Source organism: Rhea pennata, chromosome 6, assembly GCF_028389875.1.
Source record: "Rhea pennata isolate bPtePen1 chromosome 6, bPtePen1.pri, whole genome shotgun sequence".
Lineage (NCBI taxonomy): Eukaryota > Metazoa > Chordata > Aves > Rheiformes > Rheidae > Rhea > Rhea pennata.
Window position 1 is genome coordinate 24,286,583 of NC_084668.1, and position 25,553 is coordinate 24,312,135.

Sequence of the window (25,553 nt, forward strand, 5' to 3'; positions counted from 1 at the left end):
GCTGTCACTTACAGACTGAACACTTCCAATTCTGTGAAAGATGCAAACCTAGATGATACTCTTGGAATTTTTAACTATTTATATTAAACACATTCTTACCCTAATCTTCAGCCAAGTCACAAAAATGCTTGAATGCTAACATAATTCACTACCATATTAGTTTTGGTAATTATCTCAAGACTTTTCTGGCAATACCAAATCACCAGAAACTTTCTTCAATCAATACTCTATTTGATACAAGGCATAAAGTTTTCACAACATTTCACAATTACATGTAGAATGGAGACAGGGAATATAACCTTTCATACTTTCCACAGTATTAATTCACTCTGCTCTCATTTAGGAAAGGGAAAAGTTGCTTGCCTTCAGGTGCTAATCTAATCCACAAATTGGAAACCATAAAAAATGTATTAATTCACATGCACGTACAAGTAAGGTTTAATAGGAGAAGTTATCCTTTGTGATTCTAGCTGTAATGCTCTTTAGGCAACCTATTTCAACTGCTTTAACTCTAACTAAACACAATAATAATCCTTACTAAAAAATTTATTGGCTAAGTGCATTATAATATGATCATCACTATTAGAAAAACATGATCCTGCAGTTCCTGCAGTTATTTTCAAGGTGTGTTGAAGTCAGAAATATCAGTATTAATATGACAAGGGTTAGAGCAAAAACGGTTCTCAAAGAGTCAGATCTTTAACTTGATGGCTCTTACGTTCCTTAAACGTTAGGACTGTAATAGCATCAAATGCCAGAAATAGCACAGTTCCTAACTGATGATGCCATGCAGAAAAAAAGGTTAAACATAGAATAGTTTCATGTTCTAAAAGTTAATGTTCTAGCTAAGACTTTGAAAAACTGTCAAGAGTTGCTGTCTTTGCTGACAACTAGTGTGACAGGTTTGAAGTAATAAGAGCAAGCAGTTTATTGAGCTTAGTAACAAAACCGCTCTCTTTACTTTGCTCATATTCAGAAGAAAAAAAACATTCAGCTAGAGAAGAAAACTAAGCATGAGAAATTTTATCTGAAAATACTTTTTTTTCTTGTGAAAGACAAAAAGGAAAAAAAACAAGGGTTAGAATAGATCAACTCTTGCAGCATCAACCACAGGGTAAATGATTCTTTTTCCTTTCATAGACTAATATATACAAATACTTCACTTAGCCACCTCTAACTACTTGTCTTTCTGCTTCCAGTTCTAAAACAAACATTTTACTCTTCATGGGCCTTATGGCTTGGTAACCACTTATATGAATGAGCAATTATTAGTAGACCAGATGTGCCTGCCTATCATGAAATATCCAGCTGAAAAGGGGATGACACACCAGAGCTCCATTGCTCTAGGGTCTTTTGATCTTTGCATAGAAGGCAAATGATGAGAATTTGTATGCGTGAGCATGTAAACCTACTTTGTAAACCAGTAAACCAGTGTAAAACTACTTATTTCCCCCTTCTCATCTAAATAAAAAACCACACCACATAGCAAGCAGCAAGGAGAAAATGGAGCTCATATGAGTAAGAATAGAAGTAAGTGGAGAAAATGCATGGTATGTAGACTCTCATAACTCACAGTTATGCAGGCTATGGAGTTGCAGAGGGTATAAAACACAAGACATCCTGGGTATTAGTTCACAGCAAAAGGCGCCACTAGCAACACTTCCTGCAGCCCCTGGCTTTTTTTTTTTTCCTTGAGAGTCTCATACTCAACTAGTGACCAGACCTGACCCTGCTTAGTTTATGAGATTAGACACAATCGTAGCCCAAGGTGATTATCACCAGCTATACAGTGTCACATAATAAAGTCTCAGTGAGGTAAGAAACTTGTAAATAACAAAATTATCCCTTTATAGGTCTCTTAATTCAACAGTCCGGTCTGTTTCCTGTTGAAGTGATTAGTAATAGAAAATAATTAGGAGATGCCAGATGGGAGGAGGAGTTAAAAAAAAAAAAAAAGAAAAAGAAAAAAAGACTCAGAACTCACACAGCTAAGGAAACAGAACAACAAACGACAGAGCTGCCAGCTAGCAGCCCACTGCAGTCCCTCACAATCCTGGAAGCTCTTTGCCTAAGGAATAAATGACAATCACATGTCTCCTTCAGCAACTGCTTTGAAAACAGACCCACCTTCTCTTTTTTGTGACCACCAAGATTATGCAGCTGCGAGAAGACATAAAAAATCATGGAGAAACCACAGTCTAAAAAAGGAAAAAAAAAAAAAAAAAAAAAAAAAAGGAAGAAAAGGAAGAAAAGCTTTCATCTCCTTATATGCATATAGGCAGCCTTTTTGGAAACCCCCGAGTATAAGGTCCACAGGGAAAGGAAAGCAGCAGACTCCTACAGAATATGAGGACTGAAGCCATGGCAGCCCTCCCATGCTCACGAGGACCTTAGGCAGACCTCTGTATTTCCCCAGCTAAGGTCTGCCAGGATGGGCAAATCTCTCTTCATCTAAAGAGCACCTGAACATAGCTGTCCTCTTCAAGAGCTAAGGAACGTTTCCCCTCCCTGTGATCCTGCTCGCACTGGGTTATGCCGATTAAAAAGGAGGGAAACTTCTGAATAAGAGAAGCTGAGATACATGGTACTTCCTGAAGGACACTGGGAAGAACTGCCTTTTACTAGCCAGGGCCTCGCACTGGCTTACCTCTAACAGCACTCCGAGAGACAGAGGAAAAGAGTAACTTACTGGCTTCCTTTTATCAGTAACAACGCGCCAGGTGTGCTTCAGACTGACCTGCGCAGCAGCTCTACTGCTTTACAGCCTTTCGGACAGTTATGCCCAGCATTCATTTTACAAAGGCCCAAGGCAGCCCAGGGCGTATGGGGAGTGCAAGGACTCCCCATAGTTTTGCTGAGGGCCCAGTCCGGGCGTCCGAGGGGGCTTTCAGGAACTAAGTTCTTCTCCCCAGGACTGGGCTCCTGACTATCTCAGTATAATTACACACCAGACTAACGTATCTTCCTGTATAAATCCAAGGATCATAGAATGGCAAGGTTGGAAGGGACCTCTGGAGATCATCTAGTCCAACCCTCAGCGTAGCCCATACGGGGACTGAACCCGCGACCTTGGCATTAGCAGCACCACACTCTAACCAACTGAGATAAACCTGCCCCCGAGGTCACACACCAGATCATGAACAAGCCACACTTACACGAGAAAGCACAAGGTCACATGACAAATCATCTCAGCGAGCTGTCGAGTCACTTGTATCTCTGAAAAAAGGTTGAACTACAGTGCTTATCCTCAACAGCGCGTAGCTACAAAATGGCAGGGAAACCTCTCTGCAGGAGTAGCAGCATGACAGGAGGTGTGCTGTGCATCTGAAATGCAACATGACTTAAACCTCTCCTAGATGTCTGAGGTTTGTGCTGCTTTATTTATTTTTAACTTTGAAATACTAGACTAACAGTAAGCACTCAGGCATGCAACTTTCATTTCACATTAACACCCCACACCATTGTGTGGGCATTAAACTAACTGTGCTTTGGAGGCTCAGGCAGGCAGGTGAAGTCTGGAGGTGTTAACTGGAATCAGCTGGGATCCTGCTTGTGCGGCGGGACACCGGCCGAGTACAGCCGGGCACTTACCGGGAGCTCCCAGGCAGAGAGGCAAGGAGGAATTCAGGCCGGAGCATGTAGGTGGGCCACGAACACCCATCAGCACTGGAGCCAAGCTACAGATCCAGTTAGAGATCGTTAGAAGAAGTCTGGCCTGGTAATTTACCCTTGGTAAGCATGAGCTACTGATGAGAGAAAAGCTAGACACTCTGTGACCTGGGAATTACTAGAAAAGTTTATGCTTTGTTTGGGAGCTCTGAATCTTAAAACAAGATCAGTTTATATAATCTTCTTAATGTATCAATTTTACTGCCACATTGAACGTAAATAAGGGCTTAGGTTACTTTAAATGAGTATGAACGGAAAAAGCACTCTGTAGGCTGTAGCAAAGGTAACTTTCCTCATGCTGATGCCTGCATGCTGGACATCAAGTGCAATTAGCTTGCTTCTCTCAGGTCTTAGTAAACATTTAGTTAAAGTAAAAATTTGTGCTTATAAAAACTTTTCATAACCATTTGAAGTCTTATTTTGAAAGATATATATGGTATATATATATATACACACACACAATGGCATATATAACCATATAGATTCCCACAACCATAAATGCTAAAGCACAGAAAGTGAACACGATGAAGACTGAGGATGGGGCAATCTATGCTGAGTACTAAGCTGCTGATCAACTGGAGCAGCTACCTAAAAAATCTTGTCTTTCATTCTGTTAGGAACTTTCTTAGTATTGACAAAGTTGTCTGTACTTTGAAGTCTGTGCTGAAAGATGGGCTAAACCCAGAAGAAATAAATAGAAGTTTTTGCCTTCCACAGAGCTATGTTTTATTTATAAATTACATTAAACTTACAGAGTGATTGTCATGGACACCCGCGCAGGGACTGAAAAGGAACATTTGTGCAAAAAAAGTTGACAATCTCCTCAAGTTAGCCCATAGGATTCTTCAGGGTTCAGTGTCTTTACATGTACTTTAAGGTAAACATTCATCAATTGTATTTTTAACAGGATTATTGCTTTGTTGCTAGCCTTGTTCTGGCTATAGCTGGTCTAGAGTTTTATATATTACATGCTCATCTTTTCCTGATAAAATCAAGTCAGTTTTAATACGAGAAAAACATGCTTCAAACAACTTGAGCATTAAGATTTCTCCACTCTAAAAAGTATACTTTCTTTCCTGATCATTAAGATGACGTCTTCTTTTCACTCACTATTGGTCCTAGTACTGGTATTACTGGGCATCAAATAACGTTGCCAAAGGCTGTCGTCTCCCATCGTGGACCTTGCTAAGGGGGCTTATGCTTTTATGACAGACCATTGTAACTTCCTCCGCTAGATTTGCTGATACCCTTTCACTGAAGACAAAATAAGCCTTGGTGAAGGAAGCTTTTTAAGCAGATCTTACTGACTAGCAGATCTGAGCATGAACAAAAGTAGTTGTGTCATTAATGAAAATAAACATATCAGTTCAAGGCTGCAAAGTGAGACTGGTCCATCTGCGAACACATAGAACTATGACCCTTGATTTTGTATGTGGAGCTGTTAGAAACATACACAGAAACTGCAATTAACTTTGTGCTCTGGATTATATTTGGAGGCAACCTTAAAAGCATGTTTCCTACTATAACCATGCAGATTTATCTTTCCAAATCTCCCTGACCAGAATTGCACACAAGCAGATGGAAATCATCATTATGGAAAAAAAAATGGTATTACCACTATAATCATTAAAAATATAACAAAAAAGTGCTTTTGTTGGATGACCGCTGCTATGACAAACCTTATCTGAACTCCTTCCATTTTTAGGAATTTATCTGGATGCAGTAGAGTCTAGACTTTTTTTAATGGATTTGCAGTTACTGAAAAGTTTCTTGAAGAAATACTACTTATCACTAATGTAAACAAGAATAAATGTGATTCAGTTGCTACCCTAACATTAACCTCAGAATTTCATTCTGAAAGAGCAAATAACTCATAAGTGAATTTTTAATTTTTTCATAACTAACATTAAATCTTGGATGAAGCATTCACACAATTCCTTATGCCAGTATTTTAAAAGTATGTCAAAATGAAAAATGTTTTAATTTCATGTTGTGCATGGCTTTCAAGAAGGACTTTGATGTATGTATCTAGCAATTAATTTCAGAAAGCTACCATTTTTATAAGGTATTTAACTGAATTAAATCATCTGCTCCAAGACCATAATTACCTGTGAGGGTGAAGAATTTGCAGAGATCCATCAGTATTCAAGAACATGGGAAGAGCAATAAATGCATGATAATACTCAGTATGATACTGGGTATTATCTCCACTTCCTCATTATGCCATACAGACTGAATTTGAATGGGAAGCTTTCTTTCAAAAGATCTCAGACCTATTAATACGCAGACCACGATGGCTGCATAATTTCAAGTTCTGAACAATCTGCAGACTGTTTTGGGAGCCAGCATTACCTTTTTAGCGCAGTAGCTACAACATCTGTTAGGGCATTCAAGCATGGCAAGTTTTCTCCTGTTTTCAATCTCTATTCCTCTAGTTATCTATCTATTAATTCTTTCATAGGTCATGAAAGTCATAAATCATTAACTAAGAATTATCTTATTTTTAATATATAGTTGCACATGGCAAACTATCAAATTCCTTCTCATAATTAGTGAAGTGCATGCTGGGTGGTGGATCAGATTCTCATGCTTTTCCTATTAAAATTTATCTTAAATTACACCACAGTATGGTCTCTTGCAAGACTTAGTACTTACGAGTATTGCGATTTGTGTGCTATGACCCTCATTTAATGATTACATAATTTTTGTCAAATTTTTATCTTTCACCATCTTTAAATCCTCCCTTTTCTAAGGTTCATTTTTAATGTACTACACAGGACAATTCATTCAAAGTCCACTGAATTCTTCTACTATAGATTAATTGTCAAAAAGATGCAGAACAAAGTAGTATTAATGTATGCTGGGAGGCATCTAACATACCTCTGTAGCGTTCCCAGCCACTGACTCATACCAGATTCACTGCTACGTGAAGGACTCTTTAATATTTCATTTTCAAGTCTGAGGTGTGTTCTCTGGCTGCCCAATTTCATCTACTTGATTTTATGACAGACTGTGAAATTACATTCTCACCAGCTGTTCCACAGTTGGAGCCTGTGTGTCTCTCCTTTCCTTTTTCTCAAGAATTTATCTTTTATACACTACTTACATAACACAGGATTGGGCAACAGTCATAGTCAAAGTCGAGATTCAGATCTAAACATCCTCAGAATCTGCAAAACTGGGAAATCTATTTTTGCTCAGGGTGATCTCTGTTCAAGACCCAGACTCTTCCCTCTGCTTGCCGAGGAAGAAGCAAAAGATGAAAAGTTAAGATGACTATGATTTAAAACTGATAAAGATGCACAACTGCCACATAGTGCACCCTGAAGAGATTTTCTTCTTCAGTATCACTAGGATAATGTTGTAGCACACAGCTTGGGCAATTTGGATCAAAAGGCAGTGTTTTTCTTGTTGTAGTTTGGACAGTTTTCTTTGCATTCTTTGTTAGAATTGTCAATATCGATTCAGTAATATATTTCATACTGGACAACAAGAATGTACTCTTCCATCTCTCTCACCAAAGAGAAAGAAAAATTGCTTGACCTATTTGTACGTGTGCTACAGGAAAGCTTCTTTATACCAGAGTTAAATTATTCAAATGACTGTTCATAATAAAGTAAACAACACATTATTATAAATTTAAGCTTTCAAAGAAATATCAATAAAAATCAGGAGCCTGCAAAAAGTCCTTCTGAGCAATTCAGGAGAGCATTTGTATCTTCTATTTATTTCATTTTATGTATTATTATTTTACTCAAAGTATTCTAATCTAGCAGAGATATTGGGCCTTCTGTTTAACTGGAGATGTTGTAATCTCCCCTGTGTTTCTCTCTTGTAGAGTGTTAGCATTTTACAGTAGGCAGGCTTTTAAAAAGGTCAGAGAAACATTTCCTGTCATCTAGCACTTGGAATCATGTTTTAAATGCAAATTACTCATCCTACAAGCATATGTATCAGGACTTCACTGTTTTTTATATAATTAACTGACACTGGGAAATTCCTACCAGTGTGATGCAGCTGCCCGTTTCACAGTCCTCAAGTCCCTCAGTTGCATTCCTCCCAGTTGAACCTGAGCCAGTTCATGCAGGCTGTCATGGTGACAGCATTAGTGGGTGTGCAAATAGTCAAGCCCCTCTGGCAAGTGACAGGTGCATTTGGACAGCCCCCAGGCTCTCCTCTCCTCCCTCTTTCCTCCCACACTTGCTTTGGCTCTTGGTGCACCAACACACTCCCCATGAGATACCAGCAGGGCCACTGCTGGGTTTCTCTCCCTTCCCACTCTCCCCAGCTCTATGATGTGCAAAGGAGAGAGCAATGATTTGACAAGCTTTACCTGTGGCTTACTGCAAGTGTTGATGTTGCTACTGCGGCTGGGTATTTGTACAGGGGTTGAACGCCTTTTACCCCTTGGAGATTTGCTGGGTGAAGTGGCACACTGGACTCTGTGCCATCCTCCAGCAAAGGCCCTGAGAGGTGTAAAGGCAACAGAGATGGGCCCTCTGCTCCATTAGACAGTAAAAAGACCACACTATGCCTCCTTGGATAGCCTAGGATAGTAATTCCAATTGGATAATAGCTTGGAAGTTAAATAGTAATCTCTGCATTTATTTATACTGTGGTGCCTTGTTATTTCCACTCAGGTGTCACCATCAACGTGTTTCTAAGATAAATAAGGTGAAAAGCCGCAAAAGCTAGGCTTCAGGCCAATCAAGACCATTGCAATTGAACTATCTTGCACATAAAGCAAGTTTAGCTGCTTATAACTTCTAAACAAATGCTGTGGGATGCTAGGATTACATGGCTGATCTCTCTAAATGTTTATCCTCTGAAATTTCAATCTGAGAGAACTACTTAGTAATTCTTGAGCTATTTCATGAAAAACATTTCACGAGAATATGTATGTTTTGTTGGTGAGTTTGACCACGCATTCTACAGAAAAAACAGTATCTTTCAATAATAATCACTGAAATCCCTTTACTATGAAAACTTTTTCTCCAGTTTAAGAAATGTTGTGATAGAAGAGAATTTTATTGTCACTTTAATTTTGTTGTCACTGCTAAATGCAGTTAAAGTTAATTTTAGCAAAGAAACCTTAAATAGTGACTTCCAGAACTATGTGACTTACAGGAGATTTCTACCTACCCTCTGCATTACAATGAACCTCTGTGATAACATGCACACTGAAGTGGCAGCACACTGCAAGTCAGTGGCTGTCAGGAGCTGTAACTGGTAAGTCATACCTCTCCCACTAGTAATTAACAGGCAAGAAAGCAGACATTTAACACGGGCAGCTAGCATCAATACGCCCATAACATTTCTCTTGTCAAAATCATCTGATCACAATAGGACAAACAGTGACGATTCATACTTAAAGCTGGGCGCTTCATCTCTCAGTAAAGTCAGTGCAGGACAGAAGATTCTGCTAGAGGAAGACTCAACCAACCTTATGGGCTTCTCTCTCTGCGAACTCTAGGAGGAGCTTAGTATCACAATTTAGGCAAGTACTTTGGAAGCCCTTAGTGTGACCTTTCCTCTCCCTCTTTGAGGGTGTTAAGACAAGCTGAGATCACAGACTTATATTTCTGATTGATAGGACAAACAAATGAGGCAAATTCAAGTTAGTATTTCTTACGTGAGCTATAATAGCATATTAGATGCTCCTAACTTCATTGTGAAATGAGTGAAATAGGGGAGCATATCAGTGTTATACAGGCAGCAAAATAATTTTAAAATACATTTTTAAAAGACTTTCATATGTGGGCTTTTCAACAAGCAGAAAGTATTCAGTTTAAATTAACGAAATTTATATGATGTTTTCTTTAAGTTTAGTCTTGGTCACATGAACAGTTTCACGCAGTTGCTTTGTCTGCCTGATACTGTCACAGCCTCCTTTAATGTTTTTATTTTTCACTAGTTCTAAGATTGTTGTTGTTGTTCCTTTTTTGTTTTTTATCCAGGATGCAGTTGATAATGCAACTCTCTGAAGAGAGCAATCCTTCATAAGTCTGGTTGAGGCCAAAAATAGTTCTGACTAAGCTCAGCCTGTCAAAAATTGATATGTGAAGTGTTCTAACATTTTATCTTCTTAATGAACAGGTTTATTTATAATGTGGACAACTTTACTGTCATTGTATGCAGACAGCTGAGTAGCTTATGGAATACATTTTGTTATTTTGTTTGATGAATACTGAATAGATTAAAGAATATATTTTTGGACCAAAGGGCAATTATCTTAGACACTGTAAACAATTTTAAGATGAAACATCCTCAGCCCATTTGAAATAAAGGAGTGACATAATGATAACATCTATAACTGTGAAAATAACTGAAGAAAGGGACCTGACAACGATAAGTAACAAATCTCTGAATCACAGAAATTTGCAATATGCAAAAATTACCACTGGGGAAAAAAAACCCTATAACCATTTTAAATATTACTATTAATATAATACTTTACATAATTATGTATACTAAATACCTTCAGGTACCTTTAGTATTTTATAGTAGAGGAGGGTTGAAAGTATAAATAAAAAGTCTAACAGGAAAAAAAAGTGTGGGTTAACAATTGCTTACCCTCTTTTCTGCTACCTCATCCTCTCCTGTAGACTCTTTGCCATCATGTGCATCTCTCAGGGTTGGCATATGTTTTTTGTGTGCTGGCTCTCTGTTTAAAGTTGTATATCCTATGTGTTCATAAATTGGATTTATTGTCATCTTGGCAATGTATTCTGCTGCCTTGGTTTCAATATAAAGAGTAATCAATCCATCTGTCACCAGGTCATGGATGGACTCAAAACGTTTCTCCCCAACAAAGTGCTTTCCATCGTAGTAGAGTCTGAAGTTTCTGGTTTGACTTCCAAATCTGCCTCAATGAAACGGGAAAGTATTTTTTTAAAGAACAGTAAGCAAGAGTAAAGAAGAGTAAGCAAGCCTTTGCAAACAACAAAAATATTTTATAATATAAAGCTGCAACTTGGCTCTGTGTCTGGTCACAGGTCTCATTTGCAGATGAGAACCTGCAAAATTCAACTACTAAATACAGATAGGAGGGAAAGATTAACAACTGTGGATATATAGCCAAACCAATGACTGCCCCAGAAGGAGCTGTTTGTTCTTTTATTCTTTTGGACCTTCCATTATCCTGTGGAAAAACTGAAAATTACTTCACACTCTATATGGCTTTTTTTTAGTACCGTAGTACTGCATCGCTGTACTTAATTTGTTTGGCTCTGATATGAAGAGTTCTCATAATAGAGTCCTCTATTACAGCTGATCAATACAGAGTTTTGATGCAGTCTTGGACCTCTGAACCCCTGTTTTTTTGCAGGAAGAGGCCATTCAGGGTTCAGTTCGGCTTCAGTGCCAACAATTACACTGCAGCAGAACTGCTGCCAGAACTGGAGCAGCAGAGGACAAAATGGCACAAGGGCAAGCATTCTTTATTGCTGGCCAAAGGCCAAGGACTAACTCTTCAAGCTTTATACAAAAGTCCCTCTGTGTTATGCTTGTTAAGTCCTGAGCTTCAAGCAAATCTTTGTAATATATAGCATATATAACCCATAAGCTATCTGGCGCTAGCAATACTGCAGTCTGCATGGAATAGGATTTTGATACAGCCTTTTAACAACCACAAATAAGAATGCTGACTTTACCTGTATATTAGCACCTTTTCTAAAATTGTACTTTGAATCTGGAACAATTTTCTGCCTGGAAGCAATCTAAACATGTGAAAACACATCAGTGTTTGCACTTGGCAACAACCAGCACATTTCCTGCAGAGAAGATGGAAGCAAGAAGCTGCTTTTGCAACTCACTCCGGTGTTATTTGTTGAGCGAGGCTGCTCAGGGCCTTTTCATGCAGTCAGATGCACCAAATAAATATTAAAAACTAAATCTGAAAGGATGGATTGCTTTTATTTCATAAACAAAAGCTTCACAAGAGATTTTTACAAATACACTGAAGCTTTGCTGAAATGGTTCCATTTCAATGAGGTCTAGCTGAATAGCAGAAAGCATAAATTTTATACATTGCCTCAGGTGGAATATATATGTTCTTCTTCCAAAAAAGCTACTACTCGAAATATGAGCAAAATCATTTGTTCTCTTGTTTTATGAACCAAAATGTCAAAATGCCCAAACTTCCCATCCCCCTCACAATAATCTGACACTGACTGTAATTTCAGGAGCTGCTATTTTTAAAGAGCACTTAAATGCGAGTCCCCCTCTCCTGAGGGGACTGTCAGCAGAATTCACATCCTGCTCAGTAATAAAAGAGGACACAATGTGTAGAAACTAAATGGGCATTTGACTGGAAATGAATCAGGTACTTCTATTCACATTTTTATGCAACACATACTAAAAGTTCATTGAATGAAACTGAAAAGTAATAAATGACAAAATGATAAAAAAAAATTTTTTTTACTCAATGCTAATTTAAACATAAGCTACAATTTGGACTGAATACATGATAATCAGAAAGGAGAAAAATAATGTCCCAAGCTACAGCATAGGGATAGGAACATGTTCAGGTTCATTCTTCAAAGCACAGGAGAGATCAGGACTTGAGAAGACTAGGCACAAACCAGTTCTAACTGAAATGCTACTTCATTACTAAATTTCTTCTGCCCTCCTATAGATTATTTTCTGTTGGTTAATTCCGGAAGCTGGATATAACCAATACCATCTCTGCATTTCCTTGTGTTCTTTGCCACTATTTTAATCTTCTTCCATTACAACAGTAAGCTTTTGGAAGCATGTATTGTCTTAAATTTTGTATTCATCCAGCATCAAGCACAGTAAGAGACTAGTCCATACTGGATCTCATAAGCAGTACAGCAACATAAATACATACATTGTTGTATAGAGCAGAAAAAACTGCTCATCTTCAAACATGTGGCAGGCTGGTCTTGACCATGCATTCCTTGCATGCTGTCCCCTGTACTGTCAGTGAAGTTAATACAAGCTAACAGTGCTTAGCACTTCGCAGCTCCAAAGTGAAGAACCTTCACAGCCTTCTGCTAATGTCAGTGGGAATAATGCAATACAAGCACTACAATGTTAAGATTTGGCAGGAGAAAATTTAAGTAGGTTTGAAGGTAGAGAATAGCAGGTCTTAGATGATAAAACGCAAAAGAGCGATTTTTGTTAAGAGATGTATAGCATGTGATAAGCCATTCTAATCAGTAACATATGCTTGAACAGTACTTATAGCAGAGTCTTAAACACACTGAAAGGTCACTTACTGTTCTTCTTGGCTTTCTAGAAGAGAAAGCATTACACTAATCTCATCAAGAGAAGATAAGGCACAGAAAAGCTTCTCGGAGCCTATTATTAAGTACACATGATGTCTTGATTTAAATAACATCCTTCAGGGTCTAAAACAAAGTTCTGAAGAACAAGACATCCAAATACCAAGAAAGAAGTTTTTAAATTTTAGAGGATTAACCTTTCTCCCATCAAAGTCGAGTAAGTGCATGCTCATATCCCAAGTTTATATTTTCCTGAGAAGTCCATATGCTGTACTTCTGTTCAGACTGCTGTACACGCAACATGTCTTAGAGGTATTACAGGGAATAGGATTGCAAGAAGTGCACAACCTTTATCCTGCTACTCCTGACCCACATGTTAACACAAAAGTATCTCACAGGCAACATTCCACAATCTTACTTCTTTAACAGCACTCTATTCCTAAATTCATCTCTCTCATAAACCTCACAAGTAGACTGAAACTTCTTCCTGCATGCATCTGGGAATTGCATATTAAATTTATTTTGGCAGGTGTGGCCTTCTCAAAGTATGTTCAACTTTCTCAGTTTAAAATATATTAACCTAACTTAAAAATAACTGCTTAAAGGTATTTAAACTAATTAGTCTGTATCACTGCCATAATCATTTGCAAAAAGTGCTTGTTTATCAGCACTCATCAGCAAAAGGTAAAAATGCATTTTTTAACATCTATTTTCCCGTTTTTCTAAATCAAACCATTTCTTCTCTATTCATTTTGTCTTTCATCATGGGAAAATATATTGTTTTACAAATAGAATGGTATTAGCAATGAGGGGGGAAAAAAGGCCACACAAATCAAAGAACAACCGATCTCTTTCAAAGATTCTGCCATCAATAACATGTCTTTAACAATCCTCAGTTTTATTTCTTTCAAATTCATTAAAATTTCTTTCTGACTGCACAATGATACTATTTTGATTAAATTACAATACAAATGCAAAGGTACATGCACATTTGCAAATGATCACTTAAATTATCAGTCCCTACAATCTTACTTAATATTATGGTTTAAATTTTTCCATTAGAAAGAATATTTCCTTATGTTCACCTTTGCTAAAACATTACTGCAGCTTAATTAATTATACATCACTGTGGAAACCAAGTAGAGCCAAGATCTGATATTTCAACTTCCTGGTGGTTTCTTCCTAAAGTGAAGTATTAGTACCAGTTGGTTTTTGTTTAAGAAACAGAAAACAGGACACAGACAATGTATGTTCTCTTTTGGTTTAAACAGAGGAAGATTAGATGTTTTTCCAAGAAAAAGAAATAGACCTCTGACATGTCAAACAGTCTCATTGTATCTATTGTGCACTTGTTTGCAAGCAGCAGGACTAAAGATAAAAGACTTGTTTTATTCCAGGTTGTCTGAAAAGCAATCACTCTGTCTGGTCCCTTTGGTTGCCAATAGGGCAGAGTGGGTAACAACGTGGGAAAATGGATTAAACGATAGAGCAAATGCAGCTAGTAATAAAGGACTGAAGAGCTGAATTAGGTATCATACCATGAGAAAGATGAGGTTCAGACTCTCAGCTACCTACTCTGTATGCAGCATTCACTGATGAGACAAAAGGAAGACATGAAGGACTAAAAGCCCATCTGCACTTTCTTGCCCTTTAAGAAGATGGATTTTAGAGTCCAAATACAGAATTATACACTAGCTATTTACCCCTTTCACAGGCTATTTTATGATGAGAAGAGTATCTAGGCTCAAAGTAAAGACAAAAGCATTTTTTTAAAATGCATAGCTGAGGCCAGACCACAGTTAAATTTAACAACCCTCAGGGCTACTCATGTCCTCATTACTTTCAATGAGTTTCGCTGAGCTGAGAAAGCTTGTATTCTGTTCATGTGAATGAAGGTTACTTGGATTTAATCTCCCATGGAGAAAAAGTGTCTTAACTTGCTTTAGGGCCAAAAAGTAGAAGTCTCACTTAAAATTAGCTGTCAGGATTTGAGCTCTAACCTCTTAAAACTCTCAACCAATTCTCAAGACTAGAGATTTGACAGTCTACAAAACAGGAATCTCTCCTGGTCATTCTGTGCCCATGTGAAAGAAAGCAAATGATTCCTTGGATCCTCTTTTGGGTCATTTCCTTGTCAAAGAGGATCCTAAAAATGCAAGCGCTACGTGCTGCCGAAATCTCTTCTACACAGTTATCCCAAAGGGTCTCTGATTACTGAAAGCAGCCTTCCCCCCCCCCCCCCCCATTGGTACCTGAATTTCTGAGGATGGACAGGAAATTGTGGAACCTTGCATTGTCCCAAAGTGCCTGCCTGAGAAATAGTATCATCTCCAATACCTTGTAGGCAGCACTGGTTTTCAAAAACACAATAGGGATAAATGAAATCAAATGCAATAAGGATTGAAAGTAAAGGTGTATTTTATAAAAAGGGAGACAAAAAAAAAAACCCAGTCACTGTCAGAAAACAGTCACTACAGAGATTTTTCCTGTACCATTTGGAGGTGCAGCACTAGCTAGATATGATGTTATCTCTGAAACCTCATCAGACCTGTGGAATGGACAAATGCACAGTAAGTGGAAAAAATGTGGCATGCTTCTGAACAGAAAACAAGTTCCAGAGCTAGACCTACCATGTGGCTACCCTGTGCCAGGCTACCTCAATGCAGACACCACCTTTGCCTCATTCTGTCTAAATAGAATTAGGTAAAAAAATTCAAACCTGGTGCTGTATTATTGACACAGCCTCTCATTTCAGACTGAAGATTACTTCACTGCACTGTTCCCTAAATTTCCTTCTCCAAGAGCGAAACAACGCATGCTAATAGCACGCTGCCAATAACATAATCAGCGTGCACCACAGCAGTGGCGCCTTCCTACGGCTCATGAACAGTATCAGAGACAACAGAAGTGAGACACAATGCTCTAAGGCAACAGCAGCGGTAACAGCTGCTAAAAACAATGAAAGCTGAAACTGTTATGAGCTCTTGGGACTATAAAAGTGTGTCTTCCACAAACAAATGTAACAAAATAAAGGTTTTCTTTTTTTCCTCAATGTCTTATTTAAGCAACTTCACTTTTCACCATCTCACACCTTCAGCAAATGCCAGCTTATCAAGGAAGGCATGCCACTAATACACAGTAAGATAGCTTAACACTTAAGATCATACTTTCAATGTTGATTATTAATAGATTATTTTAAAATAATACGGTTGATTTTGAAATGTAACTCTTGTACAGGTGTATTACCTGTTCTTGGCACTGTGTTTTCATGTCCTATTCCAATTAATTTTGACAGAAATCACAGGAATTGATTTGGTGATTGAATCAGAATCAATATCAAAGCTTTGGGCAATGTTTTACTGCTTTTTCTACTGGATGTGCTTCCTGGGAAGGAATGGATTCTTTTCTCATAAGGCTAATACCCTATTTGCGCCTCACCGTAGTTAGTGATTAAGATACATCTGAAGTTTATTATCTATATAGCAAAGTAGTAAAAACTGGATATTTTTTCCTTAAATGAAAGCAGTCCTTTAGAGACTCATATTGACACGCCTGGAATAAAAACCTTTTGGAAATGTTACCAGCAAGAATGCCAGTGACTTTTGCAGTTTCACATTAAGCAAATAATTACAATCCTTTACCAAAAATTTCAAAGACTTGATTTTACTGCATGATTCATGCTACTGAATTTTCTTCTGTTCCTTTCAAATGAAATTTCCAAGTTAAGGTGCCACCTATTACCACTTTCTGTTCAGCAGATTTCAAAATATGCATACAAATTTTACTCTCTGCCAACATATAATATGTTGAGTTTGAGAAATATATGATATTCTTTTCCAAATAAATTTAGTCGCAGAACAAATCAGGCCTGTAATGAAAATTCCACCGCAATTTTACTATGGAGAAGGAGTGCCATAGCATTATGCTCAAAAAGATTCATTTTTGTTTCATTTATAGCAGTTTCTCCTACAAGGATTTAAATTACTCATGACTGTCATGCTACTTTCTTTGTACAGGTTTTCTCATACTAAAAGCAACTTGTTCCTGCAAATGGATTGTACTAAGACAACATGCATATTTTAATTCAATACATCATGAAAACCTGAGTGGATGACATGAAGTTAAAACACAAAGAAGTGTCCTTATTATAAAATAGCTCTGTAAGCATAATTATAGTTTATACGATTCAGGTGTTACCTGTTATCTGCTAGGATGAAGAACAAATGTTTTGGAGATGGGAGTGGATAAGTATGGTTATGTTGCTGCTGTGTTATGGTTGCTTCTTTTTTTCTTTTGGTAATATACTCCACAGGAAATTCTTCAAGGTCTTGAATTTTATATTGAAATATATCATAATTGATTCTTTTTCAAAGCTTCCTTTACATTAAAAAGAACCACAGTAAAATTTTTTGTCCCAGTGAGATTTTGTCAAATCAGAACTAACTTAAACCACTGCTAAGCCCAAGTTTAGAATGCAGGTTTACTTAAAGCTATTATACAATCTGCAACTTATTTAAAGGTCATTTTCTCAATGCAGGTGCTTTTTTTTAAAAAAAAAAATAAAAAGTGCGATTTGACAGCATACTCCTTCTGCTCTCTAAAATGATTTTTCCACAGAGCTGTATTCCTTGGTAACAAATAAGCACAGTAATAAAGGATGAAATACTTACAAATATTTTTAAAAGTCAAAAAAAAACAAACAAAGCTTTCTTATTGCTATGTGAAAAAATACAACCTACAAACCTGGTTCTATATATGGTAATGTAAAAGATTCACTGAGGCACAACCAAAAAAGTCATAGGTAGGTGGGTATGACAGTAGTGGCAAGTACTACTTCTTTCAGGCCGAAAACCTGAAGAACTTCTGATACACATAGCAATAGCTAATGGTTCACAAAGCAAAAATACTGTGTGGAGATGACTTGTAGAGTTTATATTGTATGAAAAAGGTACATAAAACTGAAATAGCATTTTTCATCAAGAGATTTCAGTATGCTGCCTCCATTTTCATACAAAGAAACAGAATGGCTAAATAAATTGATCACAGCAACCGAGTGGGCCAATATCACAGTGTAGCATCCAAGACACTTACTCCTTTGTGCTCTATTAGACATTCCTAGTTTGCAGTGCAAGTGCACAATCTAGGTGGTGCATCCAGGAGTACAGTGACAGTAGGCACAGCCAGAAACAATTTCTGTGATTTGTCAGGGCAAGCTGACATAAAGGGGGAATAGTATATGAGGTGACTACATATTAGTGATTTGTGACAGTACGTCTACACACAACAGTCTGAATATACTGCAGAACATTTAGACTATTGTATGCATAATAGTTACTGAAAGGAGTCTAGACTGCGCTATCTAGTAGCAACTAAAAAATAAAAGCTTTGTCCTAGCAAGACCTTTGAAATAAAGTTACATTTTAATGCACTAATCTAAAACCAGAATTAAACTATTCAGGGGAATGCATTAGATACCCTTAAGCATTTAAAAAACAGTGTTATGTTGGTAATGAAATCAACAGATTGCTTTATATGGGTAACCCCCTGTAACATCTCTTGACTACAGTTACTATTCCACAATGTTTTACCATCTAGAAGAATTTAATTCTCTTAGGAAGATGCCTGATGTGCTGTTAAAATGTTTTGTAAATTTACAGTGGGAGAGAACAGATGATAAACACTCATTGTAAAGTAACATGTCTATTAGAATTACCTATCATACTAGAGATTTTTCATTTTAACGGGATTCAATGAAACAGAATAAATTTAAAAGATTCCATCCAGCTGGTACCCTAGCTTGTTGAAAACACACGCATTACACACAAATACATACACACATCTAGCTTGGGTATTTAGGTGTGGCTTGCAAGAAGAGAATTCTTTTGGCTACCAACAGCTCAGCAATAAAGACTCACAGTTCTTCTATTATTATATTCCGTTCTTCTAGAATAAAATTTCTTCCTCGGTGCAAGTGCAGCAGTAGCTAGGGATGATCACAATTTACTACTGAAATGGTTAAGAGTCCATTTACTCATCTCAAGTTATAAAAGAAAAAAAATTACCTTGATTCTCTTCCTAGCACCTGTCAAACCAGGAGTAGCTACACTGAGCTCAGCTGAGTTACATCTCCCTCACTGAGAGGGAGAAGGAAGAGAAAAACTGGGCCAAATAACATTTATTGTTGTCAGTTGTTTTGGTGTTTGAATAATTCATAAATGTTTTGATGAAAACTATTATGAGATTAAACAACAATATGAGGCTATTGGTGTTACTCTGAAAGCATATTTATACCATGCCCATAGTATTTACAGCTGAAGGACTTTTTGTACTTATTGGGGAACTGTAACTCTCCAAACACACAGATTTATATATTTCAAAAGCATAAAAGGCCAACTAAAGAACTAACTCAAAAATATGCTTCTAACTAGCACTTTCTAAAAGCAGTAAAGCAAAAAAGGCAATCCAGTAGAACCCACAAAAGGGAGAAAAGAGATCTCCTTTTTAAAAGTGAGAGAATGGGGAGGAGGAGGAGACAGCAAGGCCAGGCACACCACGTACACGTAAAGATATGTATACTCATATTTCATTATCAACTTTTGTACTGTATTTTGACTTTTTACTACTTCAACTATGGTAGTGCCTAGAATGGCATTACATACCATAAAAACAGTACAGTAAGGATTCTTCTCAAGAGCTGTGCCTGAGGGTCTCCTGAGAGATGCGGCACAACGTTCCAGCTTCTTGTCTAGACTCCTCCTTGGCTTCGTACTGAACAGACACGTGAGACAACATGGGAAGCAAGTAATAGCCTCTCTGATGGAGAAATGAGGCACAGAGAAATTTAAAGTCTTGAGCTAAGTCATATAGGAAGCTGAGAAGTGAACCCAGACCTTCTCAGCTCCATCATGGTGCCTCATCACAAGCCTAAGCACCTTCAGCATGCAACAGGTTACGGCAGGAGCCACAGTGAAAGGTGAACAGTGTGCTCTGCAAGGACATGGCATAAAACACACATAAACTATGCGCATTAAATAGAGCTGTTGGACAAGTTACCAAAAAGTTCAGAACACCACCAAAGCAGAGAAATCTTCTCTGAGAAGTGCTGAACTTACACTAGCAGGATAAAGCCTGCAACAAACTGAATTGCCAAAGATAAATTAGACTTTCTAGCCAAAAGAAAACAGCTGACAACAACAACAGATGGGAAAAGGAGGGAAGGAGAACTGGAACACAGCAAGAAGACACGAACCATAAGGAAAAAAACATTCTCGTCTGTGGGAGGGCTTAAGTAGCCAGTTAATTACCCATTAAAGTTAGTATTTATTATTCTATATACTTAAGCAAAGCCATCTCAGTAGTACCCTGGTGCACTTACATAAGACAGATCTGGATCAGGACAGCCATTCCGGTCGCTCTGGTCTGCACTGTCTACACCAATTATCCTCTATGTATCTCCACATTAACAAAAGGTGAGACTTGCACAGAGCACTCTAATTTCCAAAGGGAGTATATTCCAATGCTAATGACCCCACCTGACACTATTCTCTTTTCATCTTCTTCACTATCATCTTTTTAGCTGCTTTGACCTATCCCTCCTTGGGATCAATATCCAAAATACTCTAGCCAAACAATCAAACTATCATTAGAAATGTACCTATATGGCAGAAATAAGCACTTTCTGAGCTAACATGAACCCAGGAAGGACGACTCAAATCTAGTGCAATTTCTGTTTTCATCTGATAGCTTATTGGCAGTTCATGCACAGAGCAAAATGCTGATGGAAGCAGTTGCAGCAATCTGCCCTATATAAATGTCAGATAGCTTTAATTTGCATCTGCTGAGTTTCATCTATTTGTCCTCTTGAATAGTAAGCCATTTTAGACAAGGATTGGTCCTTCCTCTGCATATTTCGGACACTAAAAGAAAACAAAGTGAAGGACATCTCACTCAGACCTGACTCCTCAGACCAAGTATTTTACTAGTAGCTGTACATTCCACTTTATTGTTGAAGTAACAGCATACATATTATTTAATTTGAAATTTTATTTAGAAGAAGAAACTTTCTTTACATAGAAGCTTATTTAAATACAGGTCCTGTTTTATATTAGAGCATAAAAGTGTGCTCAAAAATTTATCAGCACACTCTGTTCCCTGAGGCTAGCTCTAGCTCGTATGATGTATCCAGCCAACAGGATGACAGGTTTAGTTTCGGCAGAATTTAAGCTTTCATAAAAGAAGTATTTGGCTCTTCAAAAGGAAAAATAAGCCCAGCACATTAGCTGGCATACCTGTTGGCTCAGCCTGTTAAAATAGCTTTAAGGAGGAACTGTTTCGTTCACGAAAACGAAGCCCCAGATACTGAGAGCGGCCAACCTCTGAAATGCTCCCGCGAGCTCTGGAGCATTTCAAAGCCTGGAGGGGAAGGACAAGCCCTTCCCCACGATCCGCAGCCGTCCACAGAGGAAGAAGCACCTTTGGCATTAGATGCCAAATACAGGAAACTGAGCAAAACTAGTCATGCTGAAACACATTTACCCCACCGATACCTTTTGTCACATTTTTGAGCAATTCTCTTCAAGCCAGCTAAGCTTTAAAGCTGATACATGCATGTATATGTATATGTATGTATACATACACACACAGGTATGTAGAGTTTCCCAGGTTTCTCCGCTGGGGAGCAAAATATGTACACAAGTACATATTTTAGAAAGGTTTCTAGAAACCAAACTGAAATCAGCCCTTGCTACTGCCAATCAATGTCTGGCGTAGGCTTCAATTAAGGTAGAAAATACACAGATAGAAATACAGGCAAAATTTATTCCTTAAAATGGTCTTTTTTTTTTTTTTTTTTCCTTCTCCTCTATCAACTAATATGATGTCAGAACACTATTACTAAGACAAAGTGAAGGGAAGTAGTACTACTACTACTGTTATGCAGAGCTCCCTATCTCTGTCTACTCATAGATCAGCTGTGGATTCAGGATAAGGTGTGGCCAAATTTTGCTACATTCATAATTACAAAATGTAATTCTGCTTTTAGCACAAGGAAAGTTGCTTCAAACAATTGCCTGTCACTGATTCCTTTCCTATATCCTAACCCGTACAATGAGGCTTTCTAGCAGAATGCAGAGGCGCAGTTTTGATCTCTGAATTTGTAGCATTTTGCACACACTGAATTTTACACCCATTAAGTAACTGCAGGGAAATCAGGGCACGTTCTGGAGGAGCACTACATAGGTGTCCCAAAAGAACCTGCTGAAAGGGAACAGCACACAACTACCTAAGCAACTGTCCTCTGAAATTACAAAGGTTCATTTGCATCATTATACTCTTAACAGTCTGTCAGTCTCCTTTAAAACACTAGTGACCAGTTTGTTAATGTCATTTCATAATTTAGGGAGAGAGAGAGAATAGATACATCAAGCTTTTGGACAATACCTGAAACTGCTCATATAAACTAAGGATTAATAATTTTTTACATTAAGTTTGCCATAACAATTCTCTCCTGATGCCACATAATCTTGAATTTGTGCTCTAACCCCTTAACGTAAAGAAAGTGTGATTCATGATCACAGCTAACATTATTACCTTTTTTCTTTTAATCATCCTGCAGAACCTTATTTCAATTCATTCTCAATATCACAACAATAGAATTTGCAGGAAGGGAAACCATGGTAACCAACTAAACGTGCTACAGCAGATATCTGCTCAAAAGAACATGCAGTACCATCACACTTCAACGCCTACCACTAGTACAATCTCTACTGATTTCCTTTTTATCCTTATCCTAATTATTAAACAAGCTTTCAGCCACAAAAGGCTACACTGCAAACCATGCCTTCTGGTTACTGTCATTTGCTATGGGTCATACTAAACCCTACTGTTTTGCCAAATTTAAAAGCAGGTCTAATACCTTCAGGAATTAATTAGGAATTTTCAGTTCTTTTCATCTGTTTGGAACATCTAATTAACATTACAACATAATTTTGTATATTTTCATAGTCACAGAGACTCCTTGATATGCATGGACACACATATATACCTACAGTAATTTTTTTATTTTAGTATTTTTTTTAAACTTTGCCTCAGGATTGCAAACACGTTTTCAGTGGCATTTTTTGATTTAAAATTAATTAATAAACACTGATGATTTCTGCTGTGTTCTTTTTTAAAAATAAACTACAAGAAACCACACTGTTGATTAAGTACATGCATTTAAGTTAGCAGGGTTCTGGTTCTGATGCTCTCATTTGTGTTTATGCTTCATTCTCTTTCATCTAGTGTTTGAACTGATACAATTTCACAGGCCTTCTTAGCCTCTGAACATCAATTTTATCTGAAGGACAGCTCTGAATATTTAACCAAATTATACACTTAAAACAACATCTAGATTATCATTTTCTTTTTCTCTTAGACTATATTTCTATCTTTGTTAGAAATCCTGAGAAGTTCGTTTTCTGGAAACAAAACCGCTATTGTTTCATATTTCAATTTAAAAGGGTGCTTCACGTGTTTTTAAAAAAAAAGTGATGATGAAATTAATTGAACAATAATGGAGGAAAGTAGACAAAAATAGCTAATCGCAATATAGTCAAATGCAGTTTCTTATGTAAGTGGAAAGCAGATTTTACAGCAATTCACAGACAACCTAGCTAACTGCAAAGTTTATTGGGTGAGAATCACTTGCTCCATCTTATTAAAAAAGAAACATTCAAAGTTTTAATTTTGAACTCAGTTAACTGTTCCACAGCATTGCACTAAGATTATTTGACTGACTTGGTTAAGATCTTAGCCATTATTTGTCCTGTCCTCTATCTGTCATTTAATCTGTGTTAGGCTATGTCTGTAGCTGCAACTCTGGAACAAGATCTTTAGATTTACTAAAACTAGTTCTATAAAGGCATCAGCCTAATGGCATTAATAGGATTTTTTGACACAGGTCAAAAAATAATTTAGAAAGTCTAGAGAACAATGGGAAAAAAATTCATGCCCTGATCATCTTGAATAAGTTGTGCAGTTCTGGTCACCTCATCTAAAGATCTTCCCAGAATAAGAACAAAGCTTGAAGAAAGATGACGAGGTGATGAGAGGTATGGAAGAGCTTTGCTGCAAAACCTGCCTGTATAGCCTAGGATTCATTCTTCTCTTTATAGATCAATAGCCAGCTCTTTTTGGCCTTTAATGTTCTTGTCCAATAACATGTGCAACTATGAAATTCAGTTTGGAACTGAAAATTAGGTAAAATAGACTATGAATTTAAAGCATAGTCAGCAAAAGCCCTGACTTAAGGCATCCCTTAGAATAACTTAAAAAGAAGTGAAATACAAAAGAACCATATTAGGAATAGAACGGTGCATAAAAAACACCTTTGTGCAGCAATCGCATTTGCATTCTGTGCATTTTGGCTGCAGCTGAAGGCTTAGTGTTATTGTCCAGTCTGTTCCAGATTTCACAAAAATATATTTTTATATCTGTAAATTCTGTCTCTCTACAGAGGAGTTTGATTTATGATGTCTACATTTAATCTGTATCTTCTAGTAAGATTAAGTTGTTCAAGAAGTGGGAATCTTCAAAAGACAGCAATGACAATCTGAGTATCTCTGGAAGATGCCCCCTGTTAAGTACAGCCTAGTACTGAATAAGCAAAAAGGACAGAGATAGAACAGAGAGAATGTGGGTGCTTTTATTCTCTATTTAGTTAAGGTATAAAACATACCTCAACCATCTAACAGATTACTTTTCATGTTTTACTCAGTTTTTTCCATGTCTTTTTCAAAGTATGTGTGAAAAATAAATAGAAAACATTTTATCTTTTTTCAATTTTTGTTTTGTCATTATGTTAATTACTGCAGGATCAGAATGCTTTTCTGCATTGTTTGATTCAGTTCTTAAAATCTGAAGTCTGTTCTATGTTTCTTTATCTAAAGATAACAGCTGATCAAGTTTCATCTCCTCTCACATCTTCTAAAAGGTAAAACAAAGGTAAAGAAAGCAAAAATAATAAATAGAAGTGATCTTGAAATGAACATGACTACTTGAATGACAGAGTAACATTTCAGACCAGTATGAAAAGATTGAATGGCGTCCCACAGCTAGACAGAAAGCATGCAGGATCAAAGACCCTAAATTCAACAGAAGTCTTCTATCAAACTTGGAAAGGACTGAAGTTGCCTACACATACCACCTTTCTGTCTAACTTATTTCTGGCCTTGAAAATGACATTCAGAAATTCTTACTGGGGTTGTCTACGTTGCAGATAAAGGTACTTCTCCTTCCTGGCACTGTAGCAATACACATCCAAACAATGGTCTCAAAACTGTGATAAACTACAGGTGAATTTATGTAAACTTATCACAGCACTCACTGAATGAATGGACAAAGGCTGCAGAAATTATTTAGTCTTCAAGACAGTGAGAGGATGATCATGCTAGATATAAGCATATAAGACTCAACATATAGAGTTAGAATATTGGCTAATGGGTATACTCTGAGTATATAATCCCAGGGAGAGGAAAAACCGAAACTGAGCAAAATACTGCCTCCAGTCAATGGAAACGCAGATTCCTGCATGGGGGAAACAGCAATGCAGAAAGTTCTCAGCAGTTCAGCAAGGGAGCAAGAGCACACAAAGACTGC

General features: G+C 37.4%; 1 protein-coding gene across 5 annotated transcripts in view; it reads right to left on the minus strand.

The window, feature by feature from the left end:
• Positions 1-25,553, minus strand: part of CHN1 (chimerin 1) — a 103,210-nt gene that overhangs the window by 43,480 nt on the left and 34,177 nt on the right. For all 5 annotated transcript variants that reach the window (XM_062578927.1, XM_062578928.1, XM_062578926.1 and 2 more), the window contains one exon: positions 10,243-10,531. In XM_062578927.1, the coding sequence (XP_062434911.1) occupies positions 10,243-10,531 (289 nt within the window). The remainder of the gene's footprint in view (positions 1-10,242; positions 10,532-25,553) is intronic.